Below are 18752 nucleotides of genomic sequence, written 5' to 3'. Positions count from 1 at the left end.
CCCCACTTTATAGCTGGGATTTGCAAAGCTTCAAAATATTAAGCAATTAGCTCAGCAAGAGATTTAACCCAGGTATGTCTGACTTCCGAGTCTGTGCTCTTTACTGCTGTAACACACTTCCATTAAAAATGAAGGAAACAAGTTAGTTACACACATAGTCAAGTGCGCCTACCATTCTTTATCTTATTCTAAGTACAACCTGTGAACATGGTTAGACTAAGGGCCTTGGACTCACTGCCTCGAGGAAAATACCAAAGATATCAAACGAAAGCTAAAAAGGGCAGGCGAGAGATATAGAGGGACTGTTCCCCTCTCCTTCCCCCGTACCTTTAACGATGCCAAATCAACTCGTGGTTTCAGATTCATCTTGTACTTGTCTTTTAGCAGCACAGCTGGTGTCATCTTTTTACTTCTTGTCTCTGCTTGATTCCTTGCTTGATTCCAAAGAGTATTTTTCCAACTTACAAAAAGATAATGACTAATGTTTTTTACAAGGAGGTGGTCCATGAAAATCCATTCCGTGTAATCCAAGATTGGGTTTAACACTGCGTATCTATATTAGGCATAAATAACACCAGACTCCAAAATAATCTAATGATATATAAAAGCTGATTTTAAAGCATGCACATTAATTAGACAATAGCCATTTTTACAAGTTAACATTTTAGGTCTTCTCTTGAGATTTTTAAAAAAATCTCCCAAGAGATTTTTAAAAATACACAAACGCACACCCACACACTTATTTGCTATATAGGCATAAACTAGATCTCAAGAGTACATTTAAAAAATCTGCTAGCCTGGTTGCTTCTGTGTGGCTGAGAGAGATGGGAAGGAGATTTTTCATTGCAACACTTTTATGCTTTCTGAATTTTGAATCATATGACTTGATCATTCAAAAATGAACAACAAAAACTAAAGGGTATCTAATCTTTTAATGTCTCGATCATTACAAAAAGGAAATAAACATACATACAAAGATTAAATTAAAGGTATATGTAAAAGTAGAAAAAATTATGATGTAACCTTTATTGTATCACGAAAGCCAAGGATGGCCACTCTGTCACTAGATGTCATTTCACCAGTATTTTATAAACGGATACACAAATCTGTGTTTCAAGAAGTTCAATGGTTCCCAATCTAGGATTCTGGATCTCTTAGGAAGCTATAAAGGTAGTGACAGTCCTTCTTGAATTCCACTGTTTCTTTTAAAGAAACAAGTTATTTATCTCTCAGAAGCTATGAACAGAAAATTAAAATACATCTGATTAATAAAAATTTTTAAATGAAGTATAAACTAACTAGTGTTATCTGTTAAATAGATAAAATCATGCAAACCACAGCTTTTACAAGACAGAAAACAAAAGATGTCCACGGTGTTAAAAAGACCAGGAATCACTAAATCTGCCCATAGCAGTGACTAGGGGAAGAGGGAAAGGGCACTCCAAGCTGTAAACTGACCTCCCACCCAGAGCAGAGCTGTTATGCAGCATGCCCCGTTCTTTTTCCTAGCTTTGCAAATGATTGCCATGAGAAAGGTTCCTATCCTTCTGGTCTTGGGGCAGGAAAAAGACTGGGACCTACAAGTCCACCTACATTTTCTGTGCACTCACCCTTCTCCAAGTTTCTCCAAGACATCAAACACTTCTTCTGGTTGTTTAGTTAAACTATCCTCATCCAACTTTTTCAGCTGCCTGTGAATGAAGAAACATAAACATAAAATATAGTTTGCTTGCTAGCAACTAGAACCCAAAATGCATTATTTATTTTACAGTGAGCCTCTTGGGAATTTCTCTGCAAAGTTTTTGCAAGTCAGTGACAGTAAAGGCAAGTTAAGAGACCTTTAAGGAAGCTGAAGGGCCGTTCTCTGGAACTGTTATGCATGTCCTGGGCCACCTTGATGAGCCAAATCAGGACCAGAAGGTGAAGAGTTACCACGAGGCTGGCTTCAGTTTCACAGCTGTAACAATTTTCTAACAATACAAGGTGTTCTAAAATGGTTTAGACTGCCTTAAGAAGTCCCTAGATCCCCATCACTGGAGAACCGAAACAGAAACTGAGTCCTCAGGTAGCTGAAACGCTGTAAAGTGGATTCGAGCATTAGCTATAACCTTCAGAATCCATTTCCAATCTTGAGATCCCAAGAATGAAGATGGCATAAGGATCTGTTCAGAAAAGATGTTTAATGCAAGCTTAGCTATGAAGGGCAACATGGTCTTAGAGTGGGGGCCAAGGAAGACATAGAAGAGTCTCGCTCTCGTTAGCAAGATTTTGTAATTTTGTCAAAGCACATGGATTCTAAAGGTATCACTGAAACAGAAAGTGGAGAATATACGCTTAGACATGATCAAAAGTGAAAAATAACCAGGCAACTGGGAGTTTCAAATAGCTTCACCAAGACACCCAGAGGCAGTCATGTACCTGACTATTCCCCAAAATCAGAGACAGATACTGCACACACCTTCCAGGTAATTCAGACTTTTCTGAACATGACAACCTGATAAACATGACCCCAAAATTAAATATAGGGTTTTTTAGAGTTCCTGTTGTGGCTCAGCAGTAATGAACCCTACGAGTATCCATGAGGATGCGGGTTCGATCCCTGGCCTCCATCAGTGGGTTAAGGACCCGGCATTGCCGTGAGCTGTGGCGTAGGTCACAGACATGGCTTGGACCCTGCATTGCTATGGCTGTGGCACAGACCGGCAGCTGCAGCTCCAATTCAACCCCTGGCCTGGGAACTTCCATATGCCATGGGTGTGGCCCTAAAAATACAAAAAAAAAAAAAAAAAAGGGAATAACAGGGTTTTTTTCCCCTCTAACTCTGAGACCTCTGAAAATTACTAACAGCATAAAGAAGGAACTTGCTAAGGAATATTTGTGCGTGTGTCTGTGCTACACAAGGGCTTCCTGAAACTACAAAGGACAACAAAGAAAGGAGAGCTCAGGAAATGGTGAAATATGGAAGTAGTCCACTGGCAATGTCTTTGTAAAGTAAAATGTTTAAACTAGCTGGACAATACTAATTTTTACAAGAAAATATTTTTAAAATACACACACACACAAATGTGTACCTTCCTAGAGAAAAACCAGAAGAGAAGCCCCCCAAAAAACAAAAACCCACACACTTGAACACACCAAGTGGACCTACCAATAAACACTGATCTCATTTAAAAACACAAACTTAGAGAATTTTATATACATCAAAGACTAAAGAAATGGAGAACTGCTCCAAGTCAATAATTGCCATAACTTGAAAAATAGCAAAACAAAATGACCACACTGACCTTTGAAAATCAAAAGGTCCTTAAAATTAAAATTCCAATGACTTCACAAAAACTCCCAGCTTCAAAACAAAAAGGGCTGAAGTGAAACTCTTCCTCACCTTCGGAAGTGAAATTCTGATGAACTCAGAAACGAGAATGAACAACTCATAACCCGGGGCACAAAGGGGAGGTTTGGGTGAAGCAATGGATTTATAACTGTACAAACAATGGACAATACCTCATTTCTCAAGTATAATTAAAGTTTTATAAACAGCCCGCATAAAGGAAGATCAAATGTGTTCCTTTGAAGGGTTGACTCCGTGGTTTACAAAAAGCAAAATTCACTATTTCAACTCAGCATAACAAAGGAAACGGCTCCTGCCATGATGGACAGCTGCAGGCCTCTGATAATACTTTGACAAACTTTATATGACTGTTCAGATACGTCTTGAAAACAATCTAAGTGGGTTTTTGTTTGGTTTGGGTCCCGGCTTAAGGGATCTTTTTTTTTTTTTTGGTCTTTTGTCTTTTTTTGTTGTTGTTATTGTTGCTATTTCTTGGGCCGCTCCCGCGGCATATGGAGGTTCCCAGGCTAGGGGTCGAATCGGAGCTGTAGCCACCGGCCTACGCCAGAGCCACAGCAACGCGGGATCCGAGCCGCGTCTGCAACCTACACCACAGCTCACGGCAACACCGGATCGTTAACCCACTGAGCAAGGGCAGGGATCGAACCCGCAACCTCATGGTTCCTAGTCGGATTCGTTAACCACTGCGCCACGACGGGAACTCCTTAAGGGATCTTTTTATCTCTGGCACCTGAACTAAGAGTGGTCAGCAAAAACATTTGTTAAAGGGACTAAGGAAAGCAATGATGAGAATCATAAACCCTTCTCAGCAATCTTTCTGAGGTTTCAAAAAAAAAAAAACAATTTCACCCTAAAAAGTATTACTGTGTTATCAACAAATAAGATTTCCATGGAAAATCTTTTGACAGGGGTCTCCATGATCATTTATACATGAGTCTTTCTGGGAAAAGCGCTATAACCAAATGGCCCAACTCTGATGATTCAGCCCTCTCAGCTGGACTTCCCCAGGTCCTGGTAGTTTCACTGCTTGCTCATAACTGAACAGGCCTGGCCCACACAGCCTCTGTGGACCAGACACAGGTGGAGGCTCCCCGCTAAAGCAGATGGCCACGTGGCCAGCCAGCATCCCTGAAACGCGCACGCTACACCTTCCACCACGCTATTGTTATCTAATGGCGACTCACTTTTAAAAATCATAAACTCCCCTGTAAACCATCAACTTTTGCCTATTATCATTCACTTAGTCACACACAAGTGTCAAACTCCTGAACACAAAGAGCACTTCCTGCATTGGGATTGCTTTCCCTTGTTGCAAACACATGCCATCTGAATCTCCGAAAAGAGACCCACATCTTTTCAAACACCAATAAGAAGTAGTTACAGGTTTGGCTAACCTCTTTCTCCCATCCTAGAACTCTTATAAGGGCCATTTTACTTATGTATGCTTACCCTTCTTTCCGCATATAATTTTTATGGGTTATGACAAACATTTTATAATATAAAGGAAGTTTTTAAATGATAATAAAATCGATGTGCCCCCCCCCCACTGATCCCCTCAAATTCATGTTAGTCCTAACCCCCAATACCTTAGAACCTGATTTAGAGATAGGGCCCTTAAAGAGGTAATTAAGGTAAAGATGAGGTCATATGCATAGGCGCTAATCCAACATGATGGGTGTCCTTAGAACAGGAGATGAGGCCACAGCCAGGTACAGAGGGAAGATTATGTGAAGACAGAGGAAGGAGAAAGCCATCTGCAAGCCAAGGAGAGAGGCCTCAAAAGAAACAACCCTGCTGACCCCTTGATCTAGTCTCCAGATCTGTGAGAAAATAAATTTCCCAGTTATTTAAGTCACCCAGTCTGTGAAACTGACAAGGCAGTCCTAAGAAACTAATAAGATGCTAATAAAGTTAATTGGCTGCAAATTAGGCAGTTCACTAGTTATGATGAGCAGAAAGCACCAGTCATTCAGCCCTGCAATACTTTTCTCTTGCACACTTAATGAAATATTTAAAAGGTCTAGGAATGAGCCTGTCGAAAACCAAAACGGTTTACTCTTTTGCCCAAGATTACACAACATAAGACCAAAGTAAAAACTAAACTCAGATTCCCGATTCTCTTCTCAATTAAACCAGAGCCTTGGAGAAAGAATGAACATTCAGGAAGAAATATAACCATGTCCATTTATCACTGGATCTATGGCACTAGAGCAAATATCTGCTAACGTATACAAGGCTTTGTGAAACAGGGGTACTTCCAGAGAGGCATCAGAGTGAGGCAGCTAACAGCATGGACTTTAGACCAGACTGCTCGGATTAAAATCCCAGATCTGTCACTTAGTAACTGAGAAACTCCTGTCCAATCACTAGCCTCTCTGGGCTCAGTTGCATCACCTGTAAAATACAGAGATACAGGTGATAGGATTGTTGTGAGGGTCAAATGAGCCAATAACAGGTTGAACCATATGAAACCACTATTTTTACACATCAAAATGGCCAAATATCAGCAAATTCATACGGTTCAACAGGAGACATGGAGAGCACTAAGAACAGTGTCTAGCACCCAGTAAGTGCTGTGAGTTCAATGTCAGACTCAGCACGCTATATGATGAATTATGAATCCATCCCAACCAGCTATTTGCCTTCTGCACTGTTTGTACACTTCAAACAAACCCATGGGCGCAGCCCCGGCTGTCAATCCCTTCCTTTCACCTCTCCTTTGCCCCATACTCCCACACACTGAACACTTCCTACTTTAGAGCTCATTCTACTGCAGGAAGTCAGAGGTCTCTGCGAAACAGAGGCAAACTGCACGGCACCTCAATCTCTACTCTCGATTCTTCTCCAGATGTGGCAGAGTGCTTTAAGACTCTGGCATCCACTGAATAAATCATTGACACAAATGCAACCCCTCAGGAGGTGAGACTTTCTAGGATAGGCTACCCCCTCCCCCCCCATTTTGTTGTAAAACAACTCCAGGCAGCAGCAGCCTTTGGAACCGACGCAAAACAAGAGAGATCTGAAAAAGGCAAGTCTGGCCGGGTCCAGTGACCCAGATCAAGAGCAAAGAAGGAAACATACAGGACTGTGTCTCAACTCTTCTGGGCCTCAGTTTGCCCATCTTGAAAATAGTCTCACAACGTTGTAAACCAACTATACTTGAGGGAAAAAAAGAAAAAGAAAATTGTCTCTTACTTCCCTATCTACCTCCCAGTGTCAGATGTAAAGAAAATTAGGAAGACCTTGGACATCAGGAAGGAAAGGTGTCATTATCTTAGAGTGGAGACACTACCAAAAACATCTTCCTAATGCTGTCCTCCATGAAGCCACCCTTGCTTGGCACCCATTCTCAACCTTTCTTGGCACATCTTCAGTCTCAGGCGCACAGCTTTTCTCCTCAGCAGATCCTCCCCACTGCACCCGTTGGGCGGGACTCGGTCCCTTAGAAAGTCTACCCAACCCTTCTCTCTCCTTGTTCCTGATCCATCCCTTAGACAGATCCCCCCTCGTTGGTTCTCACCCAGCTTCAGCATCCTCTCTACCTCAATGAGTCCCTTCTGGTATAGTAGCCCTCACCCAGCGGCAACCCCCGCCTTCAGCAGGTGCTTTCCCTAACTTGTCCCCACGTTCCTCAGCAGTTGCTCCCCCCGGCTGTCGCTCCCCTCCTGCCAGGCTGTCCCTCCAAAAACAAGTGATCTCTAACCAGCCCCATGTTTATCCCCCCTCGTCCAGACCCCCGCCGGCCAGGGGTCGCCCATTCAGCAGGTGCCCCATCAGCCCGGTCGCCTGGCCCCGCAGGTCCATCTGCTCCACGGGCTCACACACCCATCACCCCTCCGGCCGGTTCCCGCCTTTCCCTCCCCGCCCCCCTTCCTCTTGACCAGCGAGCGGCCTCTCACCGGCGCGGCGGGTTCCTCAGCTGCACCGTCTCCATGGCGCTGCCGGCAGCCGCCCAGACCCGCTCAGTGCTCCATCCTCCCCCGGGACTTCTCCGAGCCCGCCCCGCAGACCCTCCCACACTTCCGCTTTCCGCCCCTACCGGAAGCGGCGAGCTGCTCAGGGGAGGGGCGGGGCCGCGAGGGCCGGGCCTGGATCACGTGGTGCGGACTCGAGTCACGTGGCACGCTGGGGCGGAACGAGGAGGCTCGGAGACAGCCTTGGGGCACGTCGTCAGGCAGACTGGAGTCTCGGCGGCGTTGTTTCTTGCGGTGGTGTTAGCCCGAGACACTTGGTCCCCCAGACCTGGAACCCATCGCTGCCTCGGGCCGCGCCTCTCATATCTCAGACGGAGATACTGAGGTTTCTTGCGAAGCAACATACTTGATAACAACTGTCGATTCTTAACCAGCCAAGTTCTGCGCGATTCCTGGGAAGCACTGCTCCAGGGACTCCCAGAGGTATTTATGGTACTCTACAGGTCTGAACTAATTGAATTCCTGTTCCAGGTGGAAGCTCGAACGTGCGAAACCGCTTCGTGGATGTAACAGAGCATCAGCCTGAAAATTGCTCCACCCTCTTGACAGCCTCACCTGTGTACATAAAAAATAGCTATTATTTTTTAAACTCTTACCATGTACTGGCTTTCAAGTGTTGTTTCATTTAATCCTCATATCAAGCCTGTAACGTTAACCCCAATCTTCTCTGCTAATTTTTTGACACTCTTACCATTACCACGTTTTCATGCCCTACTAATGCTAATTCATTTAATACTCTTAAGGCTGTAAGGTGCATACTTTTGTTGTTCTCGTGAGGCCAGAGAGGTGAAGCTCAAATAGCTAAAAGTATAGGTTTGGGGAGTTATATCCAGATAGACCTGATTCCAGAGCCTGCACCATCAAACTAGACAGTCACTGTGGACCCTTGGTTGGGCATGAGATTCAGAGCTTCCTGTCCCCTCAGAGCTCCAGTTCCAGTTATAGAAATTCATAAATCCTCGGTTGCCACCACCATCAGTGAATATTAAGAAAAAGGAAGATTCCGCCCAATTCACTCATAACGTTACCGGAGAAAATTTACCCAAAGCAACCTCTCACCATTTTTAATTGTCCTGTTTTTCTCAAAGCATCTTCAGAACAACACCTGAGCAACCTCTCAGGGCGACCCAGGTATGGACTCCATATGCTAAAAATGGAGTAACAGCAGTTCCCATTGTGGCTCAGCTGCTAAGAACCTGACTAGTATCCATGCAGATGCAGGTTCTATCCCTGGCCTCACACAGTGGATTAAGGATCCAGCATTGGTGCAAGCTTGGCTTGGATCTGGCGCTGCTGTGGCTGTGGCATAGGCCAGCAGCTGCAGCTCCGATTCAGCACCTAGCCCAGGAACTTCCATATGCTGCAGGTGCAGCCCTAAAAAGGAGGGGAAAAAAAAAGCTAAACATAAATTTAAAAAAATAATAAGGAGTTCCCGTCATGGCTCAGTGGTTAACGAATCCGACTAGGAACCATGAGGTTGTTGGTTCGATCCCTGGCCTTGCTCAATGGGTTAAGGATCCGTCGTGACCGTGAGCTGTGGTGTAGGTTGCAGACCCAGCTCAGATCTGGTGTTGCTGTGGCTGTGGTGTAGGCCAGCGGCTACAGCTCCGATTTGACCCCTAGCCTGGGACCCTCCATATGCTGCGGGTGCAGCCCTAGAAAAGACAAAAGTAAGTAAAATAATTAATTAAAAAAATAATAAAGCCATACAAAAAAAAGAATAACAGGCATTCCCTGATACAGTTGGAGAACGTGTTTATAATCTACTATGTGCCAGGCGCAATCCTAGGCTAATACTTCATCTTCAAAACAGTCCCACGAAGTAAGAATTATTATCCTCCGTTTACAGGTGAAGAAGCTGAGATTCACATATATACAGCTAGTGAGAGCAAAGGTTTTAACCTAACAGTTTTCTGACTCCACAAAATCCACATTTTATTTGCCACTTTGCTCTGTTAGGAATCTGGGCAAATGGCAGAGGGAACCCTGGGGAAGTTAAGATCAGGAAAAAGCTTCCACACAGTTTAGGAAGTCATGGTGGATCCGTCCTGCAAGAAGTCACCTCTGTCCTCTGAAATCCCCTAGCACTTTTCCTGTATTTCCCCTGTACTTTTAACCTGGTGTTCAGACCCTGCTGCCCACTGAATTTTTGCCTCCGTGAAGGGCAGCTCTGAATCTAAGCTCCCACTGTGTCCACACAATAAACATTTTTTAAAAACAAATGTTAACTTACCAGTGCACAATGTCAAACATCCTTCCTTTGTCTGCTTCCCAGGATCTTTCCAGAAGATGGAGGGGTATTAAGGTCACCCTCTTTTTCCACATAATATCCAGCCCGGCACTGCCCCATAGAAATTTCTGCAGTGATGGAATATTCTACATATGGTCAAAACAGTAGCCACTAGCCACATGTGGCTATTAGGCACTTTAAGTGTGGCTAGTGTGATTAAAACACTGGGTTTTTTTGTTTTTTCTTCTTTTTTTTATTTTTTATTTTTATTTTAGGGCTGCTCCTGCAGCATATAGAAATTCCCAGGCTAGGGGATCTAATCAGGGCTACAGCTGCTGGCCTACGCCACAGCCCCAGCAATGCCAGATCCGAGCTGCATCTGTGATCTACACCACAGCTCACAGCAACGCCAGGTCATTAACCCACTGAGCAAGGCCAGGGACTGAACCTGCAACCTCATGGTTCCTAGTCGGATTCGTATCTGCTGTGCCACGACAGGAACTCTGGATTTTTTATTTAATTAATTGATTTTCATTTAAATAGCAAACCTCAGCCAACTGTAATATGCTAATAGCCTAAGAGAAAGGACCGATGAGCAGGGCTACTCATGCTTCATTCATTCAACACTTACTGAGCTCTTTGTGTCCGGGACTGGGCTAGGATCTGGGTATATGACAATATTTAAGGCATTTGTGGGTCCTAGCATTTTTGCAGTTTACAGTGTAATAGAACAGATAGTTATTAGATAATTAATTAATTAATTTAGTGATAAATGGTGATAGAAAACAAAAACATGAGCACCTAACCAAGTCTAGTAGGATCAGGAGAGCTCTGAGAAAGCCAAACAGTCATTCATTCAACAAACATATGCCAAGTATCTGCTGTGAGGCAAGCACAGTACTAGGTGTCAGGCAAGTTTCTACCCTCACAGATCTCATAGTAAAGTGGGAAAGATAGTAAACAAGCCAAAAAGGACCCGATGTATAATATGGCTGATATTTAAAATTACATGAAGAGAAACAAATTAAGAGTATGGAAAGCGGGGCGGGAAGTAATTTAGATTAAGTGATTGAGGAAAGCTTTTCTGAGGAGGTGATATTTGAACAGAGATGTGGCTGAAGTGAGAGAGTAAGTCACACTAATATTTAAAGAAAGATTGTTGAAGGAAGAAGGAACAGCAAGTGCAAAGGCTTACGGTAGAAAAGCAGCAAGACGGTGGCATGTCTGGAGCAGAGTGAATAAGGAAAAGGAGGACAGGAGGTAGATGAGCTGGAGCCAGATTGAATGTGGGCCACATAAAAGTACAAACAATTATTAGAAGTTAGAAACCATCCCAAGGCCCAGTGGTTTAAAATGGTAATTACTTTCCAGTTTGGGGTTATTACAAATAAAACAGCTATGCCCATTTGTGTTCGAATCTCTGTATAGACATGCCTAACAGGCACACGTACGTAACATACATTTCATTTCTTTGGGGTTAAAATGCAGGTGCAAAATAGCTGGGTCATGTGGCAGATCAATGTCTAATGGGTTAAGAGACTACTTTCCCAGGTAATTGTTCCACTGCCATTTCCACCAACGGTGCATGAGTTCCAATTGCTCTACATCCTCACCTACTCTTGATAAGCTCAATCTTGATGATCTCAGCCAGTCTAATAGGTGCGTAGTGGTAACTCATTGTAGGTGGCAATTGGCATTTCCCCAGCCACTAATGATGTGTGGAGCATCTTTTGAAGTGTTTGTCATCTGTCTCTTTTCCTTTTGGAAATATCTGTTCAGGTCTTTTGCCCTTCTTAAAATTGGATTGTTTGTTTTCTCATTACTGAGTTTTTTGAGTTTTTAGTATTCTGGGTGCAAGTCCTTTATTAGATAGATGATTTACAAACATTTTCTGAGGTTTGTCTTTTCATTCTCTTAACAGTGTTATTCAAAGAGCAGTAATCCTTAATTTTTATTAAGTCAGATTTATCCATTTCTTTTCTTTTATGGGTCATAGTTGTTGTTGTTTGGGTTTTGGTGGTTTTTTGTTTTTTGTGTTTTTTTTGTCTTTTTGCCTTTTGAGGGCTGCATCCGTGGCATATGGAGGTTCCCAGGCTAGGGGTCTAATCCGAGCTGTAGCCACTGGCCTATGCCAGAGCCACAACAATGAGGGATCCAAGAGCCGAGTCTTCGACCTACACCACAGCTCATGGCAACACCAGATCCTTAACCCACTGAGCAAGGCCAGGGATCAAACCTGCAACCTCATGGTTCCTTGTCGGATTCCCTTACCACTGAGCCACCATGGGAACTCCTATGGGTCATACTTTTGTGGTCATACCTAAGAAATCTTGAGGAGGAGACTGTCCCTGAAGGCTTACTTCCCAGGTTCCCATGTCAGCTGAGTTCTGGCTGGTCTCTACCGGCATTGGTGTGAATAAGAGAAAAGACAGAGCCTTTGTCTGTCCTCTTTGCCTCTGATCAGGTATCCAGCAGTGACTTCGTATGCAGTTGCTCTTAGACACGCCGGCCTTGGTTCCAGCTTCCATTCTATAACAGCCTCTAAACTTTGTTAATATCACCACTTCCTGTTTATATTATGGGCTTCACCAAACCAGTGACTTCCTGCCGTTGCTAGCCTGTGGGCTGCGTCACTGTCCCCTGTTGTCATCTTGGCTCTTTTGTCACCTGTGAAGCCAATGCCCTGCATTAAATTCCCCTTGTTTCTTTCACATCTCTTCCCTAAGCCTCGTCTTCAGAGTGAGTGTGTTTTCAGGGTACACTGTGATTGATACACCCGAGTTGAAAATCATCCAGGATAGCACATGGGCAAATTATGATGCTGTTGATACTTCTTTCCCCAAGACTAATTGTTTTCAGCCTCGTGATTTGGAATCAACAAATAAAAAGCATTGGCTGAGCCCAGCTCAACCGAATGAAATGTAATTCTTATCCTGATCTTAACACATCTTTACTTGCCAGTGTCTCTCAACCAAGGAAAGCAGAAATATCGTTTAAAGATACTATCAATTAACCCTGGAAAGAAGTGTTTAAACGACAGTGAAAAACTGTCCAGTAATTCATTAGGGAGACCATGGCTCTAATATCTATTCCTTCCCCAGCAGAGCTGAATACAGTAAGTGGGGCGCGTGCGCGGGCTTGCGCGCGCTCTCTCTCCCTCTCTCTCTCTCTCTCTCTGGCTGTGCCCAAGGCATACAAAAGTTCCAGGGCTGGAAATCGAACCCACGCCACAACTGCAGCCTAAACCATAGCAGTGATAAGGCTGGATCCTTAACCCGTTGTACCACCAGGGGAACTCCTAAATGAGGCTTGGATGAGATAGTTAACTCTGAGGGAGATGAAAATCTTAATAAATGTCAAAAAGTCACCGCCTGCCAAAAACTAAATAGAACCTAAATGTCCACCAACTGATAAATGGATAAACAAAATGCAGTATTATTCAGCAATAAAAAGGAATGAAGTTGCAATACGTGGTATAACATGAATGAACCTTGACAATATTATTCTGTGTGAAATAAGCCAATCACAAAGGATCATATATTATAAGATTCTATTTGAATGAAATGTCCAAAATAGGCAGATCTATCATAAAGCAGTTTAGTAGTTGTCTAACGCTTGGGGCTGGTAGGAGAGGTGGGAATGGTGAATCTGGTGCAATGACTAAAGAGTGTGGGGCTTCATTTTGGGGTGATGACAATATTCTAAAATTAACTGTAGTGGTGATTCACAACTCTGTACACTGAAAGCCATTAAATTGTATACTTTAAATGGGTGAATTATATGCTCTATGAATTATTTCTCAATAAAGCTGTGTTTAGATTTTTAAATTTTTTTTTGGCCACCGCAGCGCCACAAAAGAACTCCAATAAAGCTGGTTTGTTTTATTTTTGTTTTTGTTTTTGCTGTTTAGGGCTGCATCTGCAGCATATGGAGGGTCCCAGGTTAGAGGTTGAACTGGAGCTACATCTGCCGGCCTGCACCACGCCACAGCAATGCAGGATCTGAACTACTTTTGTGACCTACACCACAGCTCATGGCAACGCTGGATCACTGAGAGAGGCCAGGGATCAAGCCTGCAACCTCATGGTTCCTAGTTGGATGCGTTTCTGCTGTGCCACAATGGGAATTCCCAATAAAGCTGTTTTTAAAAACTCATCTCGGAATTCCCATCATGGCTCAGTGGAAATGAATATGGCTAGTATCCATGAGGATGAGGCTTCAATCCCTGGCCTTGCTTAATCCTGGGTTAAGGATCCAGCGTTGCTGTGGGCTGTGGTATAGGTTGCAGACCCAGCTCAGATCTGGTGTGGTGTGGCTGTGGTGTAGGCTGGTGGCTACAGCGATTTGCCCCCTAGCCTGGGGCACACGACTAAAGGCAAAAAAAAAATTAAAAAGTCAACTCCTCCTAAAATTCTTCCCTATTCCCCTCCGCCCCTTCCTCCTAACCGCACCCCCCAAGTCTTCCTCCCCTAAATTCCTTTAATCCTGCTTTCATCACTCCTGGCATTTATGAGAAGCACTGTGGAAAGAGATTTCTAGTAATCGACTGCTGTGTAAGAAACCACCCCCAAAATTTAGTGGCATCAAACAACAATCTTTGTTTTCTGTGTCATTAATCTTCAGTTTGAGCCTGGATCAGCAGGCAAGGCTCATCTCTACTCCATGGTGTCAGTTAGGGAAAAGTCAGCATTTGCTCGGATCCCTGTCCAAAATGGCTCATTCACATGGCTGACAAGTTGGTGTTGGCTGTTGGCTGGAAGCCCACTTGGTGATCAAGGATGGGAGGCTGACTTCATTTTTCTTGAGCCTCCTCACAGAATAACGACTGGATTTTTTTTTTTCTTTTCTTTTTCTATTTTAGGGCTGCACCCTCCGCATATGAAAATTCCCAGGCTGGGGGTCAAATCGGAGTTACAGCTGCTGCCGGCCTACATTCCAGCCACAGCAACACCAGATCCAAGCCGCCTCTTCGAACTACACCACAACTCACAGCAACGCCAGATCCTTAACCCACTGAGAGAGAGCAGGGATCGAACCCGCTTCCTCATGGATCCTAGTCAGTTTTGTTAACCACTGAGCCACGAAGGAACTCCAAAGGCTGGATTCTAATGTATATTTCTGAGGGAGAGCCAGGAAGAAGCTTTAATGCCTTTCAATGTCATAGCTTTGGAACTTACATAATGTCATTTTCCATTGAAGGGATCTCAAAAACTTGCTCAGTTTCAAGGAGAATAGACATAAGATTCCATCTCATGAAAGGGTTGCAAGATTCTGGAAGAGCATGGAGAATTGGAATTATTTTTTCAGCCATTTTGGGAAAATACAACTTGCCATAGATGTACTTGTCTGGTATATTACTTAGAATATATTCAGTTTCAAGCAACTGAAAAAGAAAAATCTAAATTGTGGCTTAAGGCACCATGGCATTTCATTACTAAGAAGTCTACAAGTTAGCAGTTTTGGGGTTGATTCAGTGGCTCAGCAATGTTGATTTCATCTTTCCCCTCCAAGTGTCACCTTCATCTTCCCCTTCTGGCCCTATTCTGCATGTTGGCTTTTCATACTTGTGCTTCTTGACTCACAGTTGCAAAATGGCTGCCACATCTCCAGGTACCATGTCCTTAACCCAACAGAAAGAGAGTGGGGGAAAAAAAAAAAAAAAAAAGGCTGTTGTGAAGTCCTGTACCTCTCTCTTATCAGGAAAGGATAACTTTCCCATAAGCACCCAGCACACATCCTTTTATCTCATTGGTCAGATCAGGGTCACATGCTCACCCCTTGCCCAATTAAGGACAAGATCATTGTGATTGGTTTAGAGAAATCTTGATTCACTTTCTGGGCCAGGAGAATCTCAGGCAAAATCAGACTTCTGGAAGTAAAGATGGAAGTTGTTGGGTAGATAACCAGCAGAGTGTGTGTGTGTGTTCCAGCTTCCTCACCACACTGTGTTCATTGTTTGCTTTTGTGTGGCCTGTGCTGGGCTGAGGGGATTCAGATGGAATAGCCACCCAACCCTCAGAAAGTTTAAGGTCTGGTTGGGTTATGAGTTTACACAAATAATTACAGTTAACCCTTGAACAACACAGGTTTGAGTTGCATGGTTCCACGTGGATTTTTTTTTTTTATGTGTACTACATTACTAAACAATCCGAGGGTGGTTGAATCCGAGGATGCAGAAACTTGGGCAGAGGGGGCCGAGTGTGAAGTAGCACAGGGATTTTCAGTCATGTAGTTGTTGTCCCTAACTCCTTCCTTGTTCAAGGGTCAACTGTATGACTAAGTATGTGATGGCAGAGACCAGGGTTTTTGGTTTTTTTTTGGGGGGAGGGGTTGTTTGTTGGGTTTTTTGGGTTTGTTTTTTGGGTTTGTTTGGTTTTTTTGGTCTTTTTTTTTTTTTCTTTTGTCATTTCTTGGGCCACTTCCACGTCATATGGAGGTTCCCAGGCTAGAGGTCGAATCGGAGCTGTAGCCGCTGGCCAACACCAGAGCAACAGCAACTCGGGATCCGAGTTGCATCTGCAACCTACACCACAGCTCATGGCAACGCCGGATCCTTAACCCACTGAGCAAGGCCAGGGATCGAACCTGCAACCTCATGGTTCCTAGTCGGATTCATTAACCACTGAGCCACAATGGGAACTCCCTTTTGGGTTTTTTTTTTGTTGTTTCCGTTTTTTGTCTTTTTTAAGGCTGCATCCATGGCATATGGAAATTCCCAGGCTAGGGGTCGAATAGGAGCTGCAGCTGCTGGCCTATGCCACAGCCACAGCAATGCAAGATCCAAGATGCATCTTCAACCTACACCACAGCTCATGGCAGTGCTGGTCCTTAACCCACCAAGCAAGTCCAGGGATCGAACCCTCCTCCTCGTGGATACTGGGTGGGTTCGTTACCACTGAGCCACGACAGGAACTCTGAGACCAGGTTTTTTTCAACAAACCTTTATAAGTGCATGTTGGCTGCCAGAACTTACTATGTCTGGTGAAAGAAAGGTAAAGATCTTCCCGCCTTTAAAGACCTTGCAGTCTTTGACAAAAACCATTAACTGATGTGAAATAAAATTCACATTTTATGGCAAGATAAGAAAAATTTTTTAAATTTTCTTTTGGAGTTCTTGTTGTGGTGCAGTGGAACTAATCCAACTAGTATCCATGAGGATGCGGGTTCGATCTCCAGCCTTGCTCAGTAGGTCAGGGATCTGGCGTTGCCCTGAGCTCTGGTGTAAGTCGCAGACGAGGCTCGTATCCCTTGTTGCTGTGGCTGTGGTGTAGGCCTGCAGCTGTAGCGCTGATTCAAGCTCTAGCCTAGGATATGCCTCGGGTGTGGCCCTAAAAAGCAATCAATCAATCAATAAAAATAAAAAATTTTCTCTGCCTCTGGCCTCCTCTCTACTGGGCACTGTGTACTGCATTATGCATCATGCAAACCTCCCCCATCAGCAGAAATACCTGCTCAGCCATAAAGAGCAACATTCTCCTACCGGCAATAAGACAGCTCCTTAAAAGATAGCATTCCTTGATCTTGTAAGGGACAATGACCCTTAATTGGGATTGTGTAACTGTCAATAATACCTCATTTAGTGTACAACCCTCGGTCTCAAACATACATAACTGTGCCTTAATTTCCAATGGGTGAAACAGTTGTTGGAGCTTTCTGACATGCTGCTCCTGGGTTATAATCCTCTAATTTGGCTCAAATAAAAGTTTCCACTTTTTTCATAGATTGACTATTGATTAATTTTCATTGACCCTGACAATCATAGTATAAGAGCTAAATTGGAGTTCTCTTTTGGTGCAGCTGGTTGAGGATCTGGTGTTGTCACTGCAATGTCTTTGGTCGCTGCTGTGACGTGGGTTCACACGTGGGAACTTCCATGTGCCAAGGGTGGGCCAAAATAATAATAATAATAATAGCTAAATTAGGAATAAAGCCCTGGAGCACTAGGAGCAAAAGAAGGAGATTATGGAGGAGATGATTTTTGAGTCGGTTATAAATTGAGTCAGGATTAGGCAAGACAAAAAAGTGTTTGGAAAAGTATTCCAGAGAAAAGAGCATACGTAAAAGTTAGGAAGCAAGAGAAAAAGCTTACTGTGCACAGGGAGCAACAAGCAGTTTAAAAAAACTGTACTGGAGTTCCCGTCGTGGCGCAGTGGTTAACGAATCCGACTAGGAACCATGAGGTTGCGGGTTCGGTCCCTGCCCTTGCTCAGTGGGTTAACGATCCGGCGTTGCCGTGAGCTGTGGTGTAGTTTGCAGACGTGGCTCGGATCCCGCGTTGCTGTGGCTCTGGCGTAGGCCGGTGGCTACAGCTCCGATTCAACCCCTAGCCTGGGAACCTCCATATGCCGCTGGAGCGGCCCAAGAAATAGCAACAACAACAACAACAAAAGACAAAAAGACAAAAAAAAAAAAAAAAAAACTGTACTAAGTAGGACAGAGTGAAGTCAGATGAGGCTGAAAGATAAACCTGTTTCCCTCAAGGAAGGATCGACATTAATTTATCAGTGTATTCATTTATAAAATCAGTATCTAAATGAGTAGGTGCCAGTTTCCAGCCTAAGTGCTATTGCACTTGCTAAGCCACTGAAACAGCATTCCCTAAATCTTCTCGGGTCTCAGCTCAGTTATGAATCTCTCAGAAAGTCTTCCTCATCCCCCTTACCGAAAAAGTCCCCCACCTGGTCCCTTTCTATAGCACTAATCACATTATGAGATTATCGTCTTCACTTGCTCATGAGTTAATTGCCTGTCGGGCCCCACTAGAATGTAAACTCGAGGCAAGCAAGGACCTGCTCACGGTCTTACCCGCAGGGTTCTGCTCAGCTCCGGGACCCTCAGGTGCTAAATTCCGAACTGAGCATGCGCAGGGGGGCGGGGGCAACGAGCCCGTCTTTCGCTCAGGCCCCGCCCCTCTGTCCCGCCCCCTCGCCGCCTGGGTAGCGGTCGGACCGGGGTACTAACCGCGTGTGCTTCCACTCGGAAGCTTTTCTGCACAACTCGGCGAGGGAACCGAGGCGCCCCTCAGTTTACCGGCTTGGCCCCAGGATGGCCCCCAAACTCCCAGGCTCTGTGGAGGAGCTTCGCGCCGCCGGCAACCAAAGCTTTCGCAACGGCCAGTTCGCCGAGGCCGCCACGCTCTACAGTCGCGCGCTGCGGATGCTGCAGGCGCAAGGTGCGACCCCGGCCCCTCGTTTTTCCG

The 18752-nt window shown here is 44.4% G+C and overlaps 2 protein-coding genes across 14 annotated transcripts in view; one reads left to right on the top strand and one right to left on the bottom strand.

Moving 5' to 3' along the window:
- STK4 (serine/threonine kinase 4) overlaps window positions 1-7342 on the bottom strand; it is an 89289-nt gene extending 81947 nt beyond the window's left edge. For 2 of the 3 annotated variants that reach the window (XR_014832416.1, XM_021077859.2), the window contains exons 1-2: window positions 7249-7342; window positions 1611-1691 (exon numbers count right to left, since the gene is read on the bottom strand). Coding sequence is in view for 1 of the 3 variants with exons in the window: in XM_021077859.2 (XP_020933518.1) it covers window positions 1611-1691; window positions 7249-7283 (116 nt within the window). In the remaining 2 variants the exon portion in view is untranslated. Of the gene's footprint in view, window positions 1-327; window positions 1237-1610; window positions 1692-7248 lie in introns of those variants that run through there. The other variant, XM_021077860.2, reaches the window with a different exon arrangement.
- Window positions 7343-7489: 147 nt separating this feature from the next.
- Window positions 7490-18752, top strand: part of TOMM34 (translocase of outer mitochondrial membrane 34) — a 35229-nt gene continuing 23966 nt past the window's right edge. For 7 of the 11 annotated variants that reach the window (XR_014831742.1, XR_014831741.1, XM_085002694.1 and 4 more), the window contains exon 1: window positions 18470-18725. Coding sequence is in view for 4 of the 11 variants with exons in the window: in XM_085002694.1 (XP_084858820.1) it covers window positions 18599-18725 (127 nt within the window). In the remaining 7 variants the exon portion in view is untranslated. 11 annotated transcript variants of the gene reach the window in all.

Source organism: Sus scrofa, chromosome 17 (assembly GCF_054392235.1).
Source record: "Sus scrofa isolate SSC_HxYL_T2T_F1_AM1 chromosome 17, Sscrofa_HxYL_maternal_Yorkshire_Landrace_v2.0, whole genome shotgun sequence".
NCBI classification, from domain to species: domain Eukaryota; kingdom Metazoa; phylum Chordata; class Mammalia; order Artiodactyla; family Suidae; genus Sus; species Sus scrofa.
This window is presented reverse-complemented; position numbering and strand designations above follow the sequence as displayed.